The sequence below is a fragment of the Mus pahari genome, chromosome 6, assembly GCF_900095145.1.
Source record: "Mus pahari chromosome 6, PAHARI_EIJ_v1.1, whole genome shotgun sequence".
Taxonomy (NCBI): domain Eukaryota; kingdom Metazoa; phylum Chordata; class Mammalia; order Rodentia; family Muridae; genus Mus; species Mus pahari.
Genome location: NC_034595.1, coordinates 28,672,036 through 28,688,119, shown reverse-complemented (window position 1 = coordinate 28,688,119; position 16,084 = coordinate 28,672,036). Strand labels below are relative to the sequence as shown.

The following is a 16,084-nucleotide window of genomic DNA, read 5'->3' as shown; positions in this document are numbered from 1 at the left end:
TCTCTCTCTCTCTCTCTCTCTCTCTCTCTGTCTCTCTCTTCCTTCCTTTTTTTTCTTCCTTTTTCTTCCTTTAAGTATAAAAGATGTTAGTGTACCTCGCCAACGCTAGGTATTTATTCTTTCCTGAGTTTACTGCTCTCAGCATTCTGACAAGCTCCAAAAATAATGACCTGTGCCGTGTGTTGTTAAATGTTCAGTCAGACAGATAGATACAGATGGATGAGTGCTACGCTGCACAAAGGCAAGTCAGCATTATTTAATCAATGTTTGTTTGATCCGTGTAAAACAAGTATAAATGTAAGCTGCGTCCCATCCATGTGAAGCCAACCTCGTTTTTAAAACTTGATTTCTTATGTAATTGTCCCAGAGTGACACTGGATGATAAGTTGGGAGGGAAGGATGGTCGTGCTTAGATGTGTCCCGGCTAGGACGCCTTCCTTTTGCATTCTGGACAGTTAGGCAGCCTTGTACCATAGTACCTACCAACTGGTAGTTAGCAGTGCGCTTTCAATTCCCTCGTCTAGGTTTGAATATAAATGTCTCAGTTGCTCACAGAGGTTTAACTAGGTTACTGAGCAACAGTTAGCACACTGCCTTCAGCAGTCAGACATACTTTCCTTCCTTTTTGTCATCTGCCAGACGGGGAAGGAAGAGAAAGAGAGAGAGGTGCGGGAGAGAGAGGTGGAGAGAAACAGAGAGACAGGGGGAAAGAGAGAGAGAATGAGTGAGCTGTCTCCTAACGGTTAAGAAAATTAAATTATATTGATTCTAAAGAATAATGCCCTTGTATCCATCACAATCCTCCAGTTAGTTCCAGGTTTTCTTCTCATAGGATGTAGTTTCCTGTTGGATACAGCTAGTTCTTCCACTATTTAATTTAAAAAAAAAAAAAAAAAAAAAAAAAACTTTTTAATTAAACAATTAAGCCTGAATGTAATTTTGAAATCATAGTTGAGCTTCTTATAAAACTTACCTTTTATCCACACAGTATTTACTGTAGATTGCTTTTGCTTGAACTAAGACATTACACAGATACGTTGAAAATTAGAAAATATGAGAAGAACAATTCTAAGGGATAAAAGGAGGTAAACATGGTAAACACGATGATACATGGAAACAATATAATAGTTAAGAGAAAAACAATTCAGTCCTTCCTTCTGTAGCGTCACAAGTTATGTTGTCACTACAATGGTGTGCAATAGCTTCTGCTCCTCACCGTCATTGTTTGGATTGTACACATTGCCCTGACATTAGCTGTGGTATGTTATAAGGAAACAGGCAAAATCAGAAGTGTTCTTTAAGATGGGAGCACATAGGCAGAGAATCAAAAGCAGGGCATGTGCTCAGCAAGCCGGGAAAGGTCCAGTCATCCAAAAGTGTGTGCACGGGTCCAGTCACGAAAGACAAGGCAGGAGTACTCGAGGCAAATTCTGTTCACAGCACCGGAAGGTTTGTTCACAGCACCAGAAGGAATATTGACCTAAAATAACTTGTAAACTCCAGAAGCAGAGAAAGAAATGGAAAAGTAAGATAGTACCCTGATGCTCCAATATTAACAGAACTGTGTTGATGCTTTTCATTTGTGTCAGTGTTAGTGATGGTTAATGACTCTTACGATATTGGTCATTGTGCACTATGCAGGTTATGTTAGTGTTCGGCTTCACAGCTAAAATCATCTTTATGAAGTGTGGCTTTGGAATTTCTTTTAAAATCTTGGCTATTCCTGTGATAAATGCCTTGGTACTATATCATGCAGTCCTGACGCTGTGTGTACTGGTTTGCTTGTTTTTTTTTTTGTAGTCAATTGACCCTGGCCAGCAGTTCACATGGGAACACTCAAACTTGGAAGTAAACAAACCAAAGAACAGATATGCAAATGTCATTGCATATGATCACTCCCGGGTTCTCTTATCAGCAATAGAAGGTAAGAAAATGCATACATTATTCAAAGTATTGTTTTCTTGCTTTATGTATTTGCATGAGAATGTAGTATTGACTGGACTGTCAGCCATCTATGAAAACATTTGCCTACAACCCAGGCTCAGTGTATTGGCTCCTTTACTTTCTTACAGAAATGAGTCACTCCCAAGAAAAGGTTGTCACTGCTACAATCACAGAAGCATCCCTCCGTGAAGACTTGATCATTTACTGATGTTTTTATGTGGGGAGCAATACCCACTTTACCTATGATTGTTGATAGTTATGAGCAAACTGACAATTTTACAAAGGAGCCTGTACACTAGTTATGTATTTTAAAATTAAGGAAGAGGCGTGTCTGTAAATAAATCTGGATATGCTTCCCGGGACAGCTTAAATTTAGGAGTCAATATTGTGGTGATTAACAGGAACTAAGCACCTTGGGAATGCGCAGGCTATCACATCCTTGAACTGCTTTTTAATCTTCCTCTCACAGTCAGGAGTGCATTCCAGAGGGGATGATGGATGGAGAAGGTTGAGGAAGGTTGTTCCTCAGCAGCCCCAGGAGGGTGGGGTCTGCTTCCCTCTTCCCAGTAATCAGTCCCTGCATGTACCATACTTAAAAACATTTGGAGTTCATTCCTGACAATCAGAATTTCAGTAGTCCTTTAGTCTATAGAAGAACACTAGATTGAAAGGTTACCCAATCCTCACATGTCACAACAGGCAACCTCAGCTACCACTGGCCTGTCACATACACATTTGTTAACAGTGGCACTCAAAGGTTCTCTGTTTAATCTCTTGCAGTTGCTTTAGAAATCATTGAATAGTATTGGCATCTGATTAATCCTTTCAGGAATTTGCAGTGCAAACAGTCACATCTACCTACAGTGGTTCAAATCCTTGTTTTTTTTCTTTTCCTTTTTCTTTCTCCTGCTAAAATTAAAAATGAAAATAAAAATAAAAACCTATGGTAGTCACCACCTTATCTCATAGCTCTTAACGTGAAAGCTCTCTTGGGAGCAGACAATTGGTTCTGTTGTCTAAGCTTACAACTGCAACCAGGTTTGGCTCAAATTGGCCTTATGTGGTATTGCTGAACCATAAAGTTCTATCCAGTTAGTTTTGATGTTGGAAAGTGTGGTAATGTCTCTTACTGGTGGCCAAATACGGTAATGTTCAAATGTCAACCTTCTGCCATCCTAAAAGCATTAATTAACTCCCAAGTACCACCTGTGCCAGCTGAGGCAGGATCAGGCCACATTGCTGACTAATTCTTGCTGAGTCTTGTTGAGAAATTCAAGCTGATGTTTGTGCATGGCTGAACATAGGCTTCTCATTTTAGCACTATAAGTCTGTTTTAAATGGAAAAGAAGCAAATGGTACTTTCTTATCTATAAAATCACCATAGTAAATTAGGAGCAAGACTAAATCAGAAATAAGTTTTTCTTTAATTAGCCAAGTAATAGTTAGATAGATAGATAGATAGATAGATAGATAGATAGATAGATAGATAGACAGATAGACAGACAGACAGGGATAAAACAGGACACTCAAGAGAGCCTCTTGTCAGCTTTTTCTGTCTTTAGTAGCATTTCCATGTGTTTTTGCCACACTGCCATAATTTTTCTTATTATTGTTCACATTGTAACAAGAAAGGGTATTGAGATGGGGTGGGGTAGGGTGGACCTCATGTGTATTTATTATGATAGAAACTTCTGTCCATTTTATTCTTAGGCCATTTTTACAGTATAGAAACAAAGGTATTTGACTCAGACTAAAACCTACCTTTTTATATCGCTATGCCCACAGATACACCCTAAATCTAGATCTGACCTAGAAACCAAAAATCTCTCAATGTTCTGTTATGTAAAAGGTTAGAAGAATTTAATTGAAATCTGTGGGCTAGAGAGCTTAAATCTGGATTATGACTATGAACAGCGTTTTATTATTGACCAAGCCCCCCTAACCTGGAAGTACTCCAGATGACAGTCATTTAATCTGTGTCAGTCTTAGACTGGAGAATGCTGTGCACAGCAACTGCATAGGAAGCCACTAACTGAGTGGCATGCAACTTGGACAGCCCTGATTCCGATGAAAATGGGAACTGACATTAGCCCTGTTTATAAAAGCTAATATGACCTACCTCTGTCTCCTAACTGTAGTAGTGGTGGGTGAGGTTTTTGTTCAGGATAGCTTTGCAGTCCATTTCCTTGTGGTGTTAGCTGCTCTTTTCATAATACTTTGCAGAATATCTAACAGACATTAGAGAAGAAATAGAAATCATCACAGTGACTTACACTGTCTTTATCTTGTTTAATAGTGTAATTATTTATCCTCCTTCCATTGATAATATGAAAAGAATAAAAGCTGAAATTCTATGTAGCTCCAGCCTGCTTGCTGAGCTGTTTGGACACAGTGATATTAACTTGTACTGAGAAAACCCAGGACAAGTCCAAACAGTCAAAATGCAAATGGTTGTCCAGTTGTTGCACATCTGGGCAAAACTAGGCGGGGAAACACAGGTGAATTTTTTTTTAACAAGCCACATGCCACTTTGATAACCTACACGTAAGCAGTTCTAATGTGAAAATTGTGGTTCCTGAATGAAAGATGTAACAGCAGTTAGCTTAATGATTTAAGTTAAATACTCTCCAATAAGATCAAATTGAAGCACATTCTTAGGTGCACATACACACAAGTATAAAATAACCTGATAACTCTTATACAACGTGTAAAATGTTCCAAAGCTATACTTTCTTTAACGTAGAGAGAGCACACAATGGAGAACAAGAAACCTGACTTGGAGGCATTAGTCTAGGTAACCTGAACTTCTCTGAGATCAGGTTTCTCGGTTACAGCTTCTCTCTTTCCTGGCTTCTGACATCTAGATAGTTCTTCACAGCAGTTATTATGTTTACTCTGCCTTACAGTTAATGAAATGCTATTGTCAGTATGTTACTTGATATTTAGTAGTACACACTAGTCAGGGGAAAGGGCAGTGTAGACGGGGTGGCCCTGTGCCCGGTGGAGCCCAGTTCTCCTTGTTCCTCCAGCCTCCTTCCGTCACCAGCAGCACTTTCCTATGCAGAAAGTGTGACTCCAAACACCTGCTCTTAGCTTTTTGCCCCCAAATTCTTTCTATTATTTGGCACTAGGTTTAGAGTTAATTTAACCATTGTATGTTGTAAGCTCATTTTTCTAGGTTATGCTGTAACTAACCTGAAACTATGCATCAGAAATCCTTACTGAACCAATTGCATCTGTCACAATCTTATAGAAGTACAGCCATGTTCATCAGTATCTAACTGATTCTGTTGAGCAATCTCTCCTTGGATGCATATATAGCTTCAGGATTTTTTAAAATATTTTTTTAACAAAATCAGTAAATGGCAAGTTTTTAATCACAGTGTTTTATAATTTGCAAGAATTAATCTTTACTGTCTTAGGTAAAACAAGTTTCTATTCTGAAACATAATTCATCTTCACTGGCATCGATATTAACTTTTCATAGAACTATTATAACTATCATTTAAGAGCTATATTGGCAAAGACTTTTTTAAAAAGATGCATCTAAGCTTAAATATATGACAATATTAAAATACTACTTTTCAGTGCAACAATAAAAACAAGAAATTAAAGTGGACCTGATTAGGTGCACGTTTATTATATGTTAGGAACTATGCCACTGATTATTATCTACACTGTTCAGATTATCCTGAAAAAGGCAATTATCATCTGAATTTACAAATGGTAAATGGAAATATTAATAATGTAAATATTGGGCTGGGCACCGGCTCAGTGAGTAATGTGCTTGCCACACAAGCATAAGGATTTGAGTGTTGATCCCTAGAACTGATATAAAATCAGGCTTACCAGCTCGTGTCTGTAATCTCAAAGTTCCCGGGGCAACACAGGAGGCAGAGACAGGAGATTCTGCAGGAATTCATGGTAGGCTGGCAGATGCAGTGCACTCACAAACAAGAGACCCTCTCCAAGAAGGAAAAAGGTGAAGATTAAGACCTATGGTTGTCCTCTTCCCCGCACATTTACATAGGGACACACACATGCTTGCACTTTCACACATGTGCAAACACATCACACTCATAGACATAACAGCATAGCATACACAAGAAGTATACTTTATACAAGGAGTAGCTTCTTCCTACTGTTAAAACAAAGACAAAATGCTAATGTCATGTCAGACAAACTTGAAGCTGCCCTTGCCCCAACATCCCATGTGGGGTCACGATACTTTTGTGGTTGTGGTGACTGTAACTGTTCGCACAGGGTCTTATTTATCATCAGTTTGGTTTTGGCTGAAATGTCTGCCGAGGAATTTTGAAACATTTAAGAAGAAGCATGAGAGCTGAAGCTTCTCAGTTTTATTTTTTAAACTCCAAGCAAAAAGAATTTTTCCAAACAACAAAGGGCACATGGATATGGGTTTAGTGATTTGCTTAATAATTCCTTTTAAGATAGATTGGGAAGAACTCTGAGATGAGGTTGGAACGTAAGTCCCAGTTTATGAAGCTACATGACCTTATCATGCCACTTAGCACAGTCAACAGGGAGTGTTTGGAAAAAACAGGAGCTCTTGCTAATGTGATGCACACAGTAAGTCCACCAGAAACAAAGAATGCCCACACACTCTATTTCCACACTCATTTGGGGGAGTTCCTTTGTGGGAGTTACCAATTCAGATCATAGTGATTTATTTTAATTTTCTTATGAAAGGAACATGTATTTAAAGTTTTAAGGCAAATATTTATATTCACTCCCTTTCATGAGTACCATCTTTAATTAGCCCATCAGTGACTCAGTACCATCTTTAACTAGCCCATCAGTGACTCAGTACCATCTTTAACTAGCCCATCAGTGACTTAGTACCGTCTTTAACTAGCCCATCAGTGAGTCTCAAAACTTCCTAGACTCTTCTTGTTTCTTAAAAGGTCATCACTTGAGGAGTACCTTGGTTTCCTTGACCTTGTAGTTTTTTTGTTATGCATACCTTCCATAAATCCATATAAAGAACAAGGGAATCAATATAAGATCTTCACAGTGCCCTGCTCTTATAAAATACCCAATAAACACTAGACTCTACCATCATTGCTGCTATGAGTTTTATACTATTGTATGCAAGGTTTTTTTCACTAAGAATTTTTTTTATATGATCTATGGAAAAGTTAACAATATCCAAATGAGAAAGCTGCATGTATTTAGAGTAGTTTATAAAGAAAAAGAAAATATTAGCTCGTGATAAATGAAAACCAGACCTGTAATAAAATTACAAATTTCAACAAGGGGAAAAATGTTTCCTTTAAATGGAAATACAGAATATATCATCTGGTGTTAGATTTGCATAATAAGAGCAGTTAAAAATCCTAGTATAAATAATATGGATGACAGATGATGTGACAACAATGTGATTATTTGTGAGATGGGAACTTAACAGCTTTAAAATGAATGAGCAGCTCACAAAGTCAGCACTCCTGAGAAAAATCTAACTAAGAGCAGTTGATGAAAACCAGAAACAACAAGGTGGTTTTCAATAACAGTGATTTTTTCCCCCCCTCACTCTTATGTGATAGATACACTGCTTCAGTCCTAGTGAGGCCTCACTTCTGTAGTTACTCCTGTACCAAGTCACTCAACACTACTGTCCACACACATTTGAGGGTTTGCCAACTTTATATCATGGCCCTATTGTGAAACAAGGTCTCTTTTTTTCAGGCCTTATATAGAAAATTGATGCCTCTTCAATAAGTAAAATTATGTCAGTATTTTTATCTCATAGATTTTTATTTTTTCATATACTATATCTTTATTTCATTCTTTGCCTAGCAGTGGCCACCCAGTTCCTTCTCATCGTCCTCCCCATCAATCCATAGGTTGTTTCTCTGTCCCCACCACCACCAAAAACAAAACAAGAAAACAAAACCAAAAAGGAAAAGGTCATGGATGGTCTCATGTCTGGCCATAAGGGATGGAAATGAGCAAGAAGTCGCTAAAATGAGCAGCCTGAGGAAGAGAGAGAGAAGAAGGAGAGCCCTAGAAACCTAACTGCTTTGCTTCCTAGTCATGTGTGGCAGCAGCTGTGGGTCCCTAGCAGAGAGCAGTTCTTCCGTTTGCTGGAGGCTCAAATGAATGAAGATTAGCTAGAAGGAAAGAGACAGAAGGCTGGCATATGTTCTTTATCACCTTTCCCTGCCTCTCCCCAACCCCAGGGAGTAATCTGTGAGCCCCTTCTGTAGGGTTTACTTAGCACTTAAATTCTATTTAAAAAACAATAGAAGCTGATGGAGAGAGAGTTCCATGAATAAGAGTATATACTGTTCTTGCAGAAGGCCTGAGTTTGGTTCCCAGTACCCATGTGGATGGGCTCACAGCTCTCTGCCTGGAATTCTAGACCCAGGGAATCTAAAGTCCCTGATTTCATAGGGTACTCATGTGCAGATAATAAGTGAATTAAATTAAAACAGAACAAATTTTATTAGACTATGTACCTCATTTTTCTAGAAACCCATTTTCGTGAGTTCCATCCAATTATTTGTTGGGTTGAGCTCATTTGTCTTACAGTGCCCACAGCATCAATCACTGATGGAGGCAGACAGCACGGTTCCTGTAGCACTTCCAGGCTTTCGGTTTTCATGTTAATTATGTACAAAAGTGACACAGTGTAATCCTTTCTTTTATTTATTTTTTTAAATACATAGAACTTTTTTTTTTTTTTTTTTTTTTTTTTTTTTTTTTTTTTTTTTGAGCAGCAGTAAAGAAACAGCTTAATTTGTCCCAAGGAGCAAACAAGATGGGATTTTCAGCCTTAGAAACCTGGACTAATTTCCCATTTCTGACTTATTAAAATCCATCTAATTACAGCTGGTTGGATGGCATTTTCCCTGCATGGGCTGAGCAACTGGTGTAGAGCTGTGTTGTTACCCACCTCCTATTTTAACTGGCAACACAGAGAAAAGAAGATGTATTTTTTAAGTGATGGTTGCTAGTGATATTGGCTTGCTTTGTATAGCTCCTTACTGAGTAAGCCAATATTGAGTCAGAAAGTCCTGGAAATGAGTTTGTTCTCTGTATGCAGTATCTTATTTCATTATGTGATGTTTGTTATTTTACTGTATACTGAGGCACACTATGTTAATAAATTCACACCTCATTACTCTGAGGAGATAGGGAGGTGTGTCTCCTGTGATGTTTCTGATTTTAGAATTTAGGCATGGTATACATATTTCTGCTGTCACTAAAAATAATTCTATTTCTCTATTAATGATTTTTAGTACAGAGTTTGAAAGGAGAATCCAGAGTCGGAATTACTTTTTATCAATAGATAAAATGATATAGGTATATTTCATTTACTTATTGCCAGTGGTTATAATATCCATGTGGCGTTTTAGAAATTGCGCATGCATTTCTTTCACTGGAATCATAAACAGTGTTGGCTTGATGGTGTTATAACAACAATGTTCATCTATTATCGATGGAAACTGATGATCTGAGTGATTTTTTTTTTTTTTTTTTAACATGTGGCTCCTACAGGCTAACCAGGCTAGGTTCTGATTATCTCATTACTAGATGAAACTTTTCAATAATTGCTTCCTTATGAATATAAAGTCATAGCTGCAAAGCTATGTGACCTAAGAGCTGTTTTTCCCCTCCTGGGAAAAATGCTCACTAACAATAAGTAAGTCTCTTCTAGCCGAGAGACTGAGTTTTCCCCCATGGCCTGTGGTTATTCTTGCTGCTGTGTACTTAAAATCAGACAGACCGGCTAGCTCCTTTTCTAGGGCCATTTGCAAAGCTCTCATACCCCAGCAGTCCAAAGAGCAGAAGGTCAGGCAACAGAGCAGAGAGCACAGCGAGGAAGAGACCCTGCCTAACAGGCCTTGTACATGTGGTTCATCCAAGGAATGTGTCTGAAAACAAATTGTGAATTTTGCAAAACTAATGAGAATTCAGATCGCAGCTACATCAAGAAACCCAGAGATCATGCCACTTTGGAAGGGAATATTTGATCTCTGGTGTATTGCAAGGAAAAATCCTTCACTTTAGCAGTTCTGAGGTAGCAAGTAGTGGTTGCCATGGCACAAGAGAAAGGAGAGAATACTGCATGTGTGGAAACTAAAGCAGTGTATTGTAACTTGTTGTTTGCTTTCATGTTTCTGGTTTAAACGTTGTCAGCAAAGTAAACTTTTTATATATTCTGTCTGGTAGAAATTTCAGTCTAGGACTTAACCACTAATTCAGTGTTTTGGGGATTTTGGTTTTGTATGTATTGGAGAGAAGATGAGACTTTCTCCATCTTCCTCTCCCCCCCCTCCCTCTCCTCTTTCCTTCCCTCTCCCCCCTCCCCCTCTCCCCTCCCTCCTCCTCCTCCTCCTCCTTGCTGATAAAAGGTATAAAAATGGAACTAACTAGTTTGCTAAAGTGTAATTTGTTTTCACATAAACTTTACTTATTAAAGGGTTGTGGAATGTAAAGAGCTGAGTGTTCCAGGCTTTAAGGCTTCTCTAGGCGGTGGAATATTGAAAGCTCTTCTAGCCGTCTTGCTCCTTCTCCGCCTCTGCCAGGAACAATTTGTGTGTCTTAGTCAGGAGGGATACCATCTCCCCTGCATGTCTCTTGTTGTTCACTCTTATCCAATCTGCTAGAACTGCCTCCTTCCTATAAGCACACACCCTACCGCCATCGTTTTTCTTTATAGTGTTTTGTTTTTGAGACTTAGCAGCTCCTAGTGGAACTCTTCTTCAGTGTCAGCCCAATTCAGTATGTCTCAGCGTGCTAGAAGCAGTTGGAGCCAGCTTGCAAGTGCACTAGAGTGTTTCACTACTAATGTAAGGGACTAAGCGATTCTGTGCATCTTTAAAATAGCTTTGTAGAAATGGATGACTCCAAGTAAGTTAAGAATACCATAGAGACATCATATGGTAGAGCTCAGAAGAACCTGTGGAAATCAATTTTTCCAGTGCACCTAGGTTTAACAGATAAGCTGCCACAGGTCTAGATAGGGTAAATGATTGGCTAAATAGTTCCTGATGAAGTTCCCTTGGTACTGAGTAAGTGCTTAGTACTGTCCCAAGATTCTAAAGTACACATAGGATTTTTCCCTTAATGATGTGGTACAAAAGTGTGAACACTCCTCTCATGGTGGCTTAATTCTGTATTGACGAAATAATTTGTGTACTGCTTTTTCATATAACTTCAGCTCGTGAAAGGCTAATTACTGACCATTCGTAATTACAAGCACTCTTTAAACATGGGCAAATCTTTTCAAGTTAAATTATCTTCTGATCAAAAAAAATTATAATCCACTGGAAACTGAATGGGTTTTGTTGTCATCTGGGCCTGTAGCATAATTACTCCTGCTCAAATTAGTAGGGAAGAAAGATTTTATTTTAACCCAGCCATAACAAAATAGCTCAAGTGAGATAATCCTTGACATTGCAATATACGTTCAAGGTTGTACATCATTTCTAAGTCATTAATTGCTTGGCTCAATATTCTGTCAAAACCACATCACTTCTTTCTTCTTCTGTTAATATTCAAGCATATGCAAAAACAATGCCATGAAGCACTGCCCGTCTACCCTTAGGGGCTACCATCATTAGACTTGGTCTCACAGCTAACTCTCCAAAGCCTTGCAGTCCTTCAATGAAAGAGAAGCTGGGTATAGTTAAGCACATGCCTCTAATGCTAGCACTAGGGATGCAATGGCAGGCAGACCTCCATGAGTTGTAGCCAACCTGGTCTATATAGCAAGTTCCAGAGTAGCCTTTGCTATATAGTGAGATCTTGTCTCAATTTATTTTTAAAGTAGGAGAAGCAGTGAGCATCCAGAGTCCATGTTGAACTTTGGTATTTCTACCTTGACCTGTAACTAGAAAATACAAACAAATAAAATGAGAAGCTAAAAATTGCCTCATTCTGCTTGAGTGGGTACTTGTCGGCTGTTGTACCTAAAGAACACAATAGTTTAGCTCTGTCAAACATTTTCCTCCCTATTTTATTTATTTTAATATTAAATTTTATTTATTTGGGTATTTTCCTATACATTTGTGCCTGATTCCCTCAGAAGGTATAATAAGGAAGGGGTCAGATTTCCTAGAACAGGAGTTGCAAGTCATTTTGAGTTGCCATGTGGTATTGGGAATTGAACCAGGTCCTCGGGAAGAATAGCCAGCTCTTAACCACTGAGCTCTCTTCAGCCCTACCTCCTTATTTTAAAGGCTTGGGTTTAGATCTCTAGTTATATTGAGCTCAGAGTGTACAGGCTTAATCCTGGGTATGAATAAGCAAGCAACCAATGTGCCACTAAAAGGAATCTAGTCATTGATGAGATTTAGTTTTACACAGGATTGGGCTATGGGGACATAGTGTATAGCTGAGATCTAGGCTGAGGTTCGCCATGCATCTGACCAAAGTGAAATAGTCATTTGGTACTGTAACTATTTAGACAATTGACTATTGCTAATTAGAGAACATACATAGTTCAATATAGAAGAAAACCTAAGATTCTACTTATTTTATAAAATGTACTAAAGCAATAAGAGAGAGAGAGAGAGAGAGAGGAAAAAAAAACATGTTGTTGAGCTAAGCTCGTCATGAATAAACTATATTAGAAATAACCAATTGTTAGCCTGATGTGGTGGTGGTACACACCTTCAGTCCCAGAGGAAGAGGGTGCATCTCTGTGAGCTCAAGGCCAGCCAGGGCTACAAAGTAAGGCCTCCTTTTAAGGAAATCAGATAATAAATAAAAATTGATTGCAAGGCCAATCTCTTGTATTTCCAAAATTCTGTCCTATCACTCAAATTTTGCTGGAGACTAGCATATGGCAAAAAACTCAGGGTCTGGGCATGTTAACAAATCCTTTCTATACCATGGACAAACAAAAAGTAGACATGCAACCACCCAAAGAGAAGCACCAATTTAAACTACTGAAAGGTCTTCCTGACTCTACATAAATAAACAATGAAGCAATCTTCTAATTTGTCCTAATTCCCTCTTCTTTCATTCCTGCATTTTAAGTTAGATTTCGGTCTCTAGAGCCGCCAGAGCAAAGTTTGTTCTCACACACTTGGAGTCCTAGTACACTCTGATGAGTGTTATTATTATTATTGTTGTTATTACATTTATATTTTTACAGTCCAGTTGTTACTTCCCTCTGAATCCACCCTCCCACAGTTCCTCATCCCATTCCTCCTTCCGAGCTGTCTCCAAGAAGATGTCCTCACCCCACGCCAGGCCTCTCCACTTCCTGGGGCCTCAAGTCTCTTGATCCGTTAGCTGAGTGCATCCTCTCTCACTGAGGCCAGACCAGGCAGTCTTCTACTGTATATGTGTCAGGGGCCTCATACCACCTGGCTGGTGGGTTGGTGTCTGAGAAGTCTCGGGAGACCAGGTTTGTTGAGACCGCTGCAGGCTTTTGGTTTTTTTAAATAGGGCATTACAGATTCAATGAACTAATAGACATCCCTTGGAGAAGGTCAACACCCAATATGAGTGAATACCATAGATCTAGCCTCCCAGCAGACACATCCTGATCAATAGTCTCTAAGATGTTTCATGGCACCCAAAATTCTGAGAGCCATTAGAGCATATATTTTCCCAAAATTGGTTGGAAAGCATTCCTACATAGGTCATACCGAAAAACTGGAATCTCAGTACTTGAAATGTAGCTTCCATTCTCATTTAGTAGTTTTAGAAGGACAAGGGATCCCCCCTTCCTGCAACCTTTTCTCATCCTGTGCACAGCTCGTGAAAGGATATTGGATACAGGACATGGTAGATACCAGATCTCCAGGGACAGCATCCCTTAGATCACCACACACTGCAGGACTGAGAGATCTTGCCTGACGTAACACTCTGCCAGGGTGTGAGAAAGTATCATGTTGAAATAGGCATTCTTCTGGAAATCACGTCCTTCCACTGACAATGCCAACGTGGTAGAAGAATATCAGCTTTAGTGTCAGGGTGAATATAGTAGCTTGATAATCAGCATTCCTCGATACTGCATTATTTTATTTTTGCTTTTCTCTCTTTCAAAGTATCAGGAGCTAAATTTGTAATGCATTCAGTGTTGAACTCAACCAGTTGGTAATCTTCTGACAGAAATGTTTCATTTTTATCTCTCGGAAGTGCAGTCATTATTCATTAATGGTTCACCTCCCCTAAATTTTACTATTAATTTTTTAAAAGATAATATATTGCCAGGCAGTGGTGGCACATGCCTTTAATCCCAGCACTTGGGAGGCAGAGGTAGGTGGATTTCTGAGTTCAAGGCCAGCCAGGTATACAGACTAAGTTCCAGGACAGCCAGGACTACACAGAAAACTACACAGAGAAACCCTGTCTCCAAAAAATCAAAAAAAAAAAAAAAAAAAAAAAAAAAAAAGGAAAAGATAATTCACTTCATAATGGCACTTCCATGTGGCTGCTATCAGAGGGTTGTATTTAGGTTATCCCTTGTATCCACAGGAATTTGGTGTTCAGGAGGATCGGGATCTTTATCAGTCATTAGCTGCCAGAACTCAAACTGTTTCTTGAGTAGCTGAAATAGATGAATAATGCTCCAACCAACTGCGTGTTTCAGTGTCTGCTCAAAAGACTTTCTACCTAATGGTGGTGGTATCCTCTAGCCATGTGCTCATCCCAGGGTGCAGTGACTTCCATCTGAGTTTCATTATTCCTCTCTGGAGGATCAGTTATACAACTGGAATCAGAAAAGCAGTCAAAGTAATTGAAACTGGCAATCAGGGAAATATAGCATTTTTAGCTTGGGAGCACATGTTCCAATATAAAGAGAAAAAAAAATTAACTCCAGGGCACATATTTCCCAGGGCCAGAAGGGACCGTGCATATGTTCTAGTGTTTCCTTACATAGAATACTGATGCCCTGTGAAGCATTTCTTTCTCTCCAGGGACAGGCAACTCATTATCTCTCTAGGAAACCTACTACTCCTTTGATTCTAATTATCTGAAAATGTATCATTGTAGCAGAGATACAATTCCTCCATCTGTAGTTAACATCCTTCAGAATCGAAGCTGTGTCTGAACACAGTAAATTAAGCCCTTTTGATGCTCTCAGGTAACTCTTAGCCTCAATTCCCATTTCCCCCCTTTGCTTCTATAGCATGAATTCCTTCTCTATTGAGTAGTATTGATTTTCTTGGTCACTTTGGTCACTGCTCTTGGAGGAAACACAAATTGCCTCTTATCTCTCTTAAGGTATTACAATAACAGAAAATTAGACATTAAGTCAGAAAGTCATAGAAAAGAACATCTTTCCTCTTTAATAAATATTGGAAGTTGTCAAATTATGCATTATTTTTAATCAGGAATATTACCAAAGGACATTAAGAGAGATATGGAATTGTGGTCAAATCTGTAATAAGCCAGTTCAGCAAAAACTTAGTGTATCACAACCTGTAATGAATAGTAGTATAACGGAACAACCTATGTGTCCTGAATTCCAGTAACTGAGACAAGTATGGATGGAGGTTATTTATGGGGAAAAGATAGAGTATGTTCCAGGAGATATGTGGAAGAGAACATTTTCTACCAATGGAAGCAGGCCAGTGCCTAGAGATTAAGAGGTGAATGGAATGACATGAAATTAGAACGGTGTAGAGCTTTGTAGATAAGAGCTTAGATTTTACTTGAAATGAAATGGAAAGTCACCATTGGGTTTGCAGAAATCACAGTAACTGAAATTATTTTTCCACCTCGCTGTTCTTCCTGTTGTGACACATACTAGAAGGGACAAAAGTAAGGATGATCTAGTCGGTCTACAGTCAGTCGTTACACAGATGTGGCTCATGTGCTAAACCCTGTGAGTATGAAATGTGAGATACTTCTTTCTAGAGATCCAGACCCAGGGAGAGTAGAGAAATCGCTTATGTTTGAACTTGACTTCCTTCACCACCTTGGGGGGCTTAAGACAGGAATTAATTAACAGCATTCTCAAGATTACTGAGTGAGTTTATATGATGTATTAGGAGGTAAACTTGCAATGGATTATTTGTTAAAATATTCTACCTTATATTGTACCTTCAGACTTAGGCATTGTCATATTTAGTTTTTGTCTGACAATTGAGGGTTGGGGACTGAGAAGTAAAGACTGTGACTAGATGATTTTTTGATCTTTGCAAACTACTTA

General features: G+C 38.8%; 1 protein-coding gene across 50 annotated transcripts in view; it reads left to right on the top strand.

The window, feature by feature from the left end:
- Window positions 1-16,084, top strand: part of Ptprd (protein tyrosine phosphatase receptor type D) — a 2,152,432-nt gene that overhangs the window by 2,078,524 nt on the left and 57,824 nt on the right. For all 50 annotated transcript variants that reach the window (XM_029539561.1, XM_029539552.1, XM_029539551.1 and 47 more), the window contains one exon: window positions 1,801-1,924. In XM_029539561.1, coding sequence (XP_029395421.1) covers window positions 1,801-1,924 — 124 coding nt within the window. The remainder of the gene's footprint in view (window positions 1-1,800; window positions 1,925-16,084) is intronic.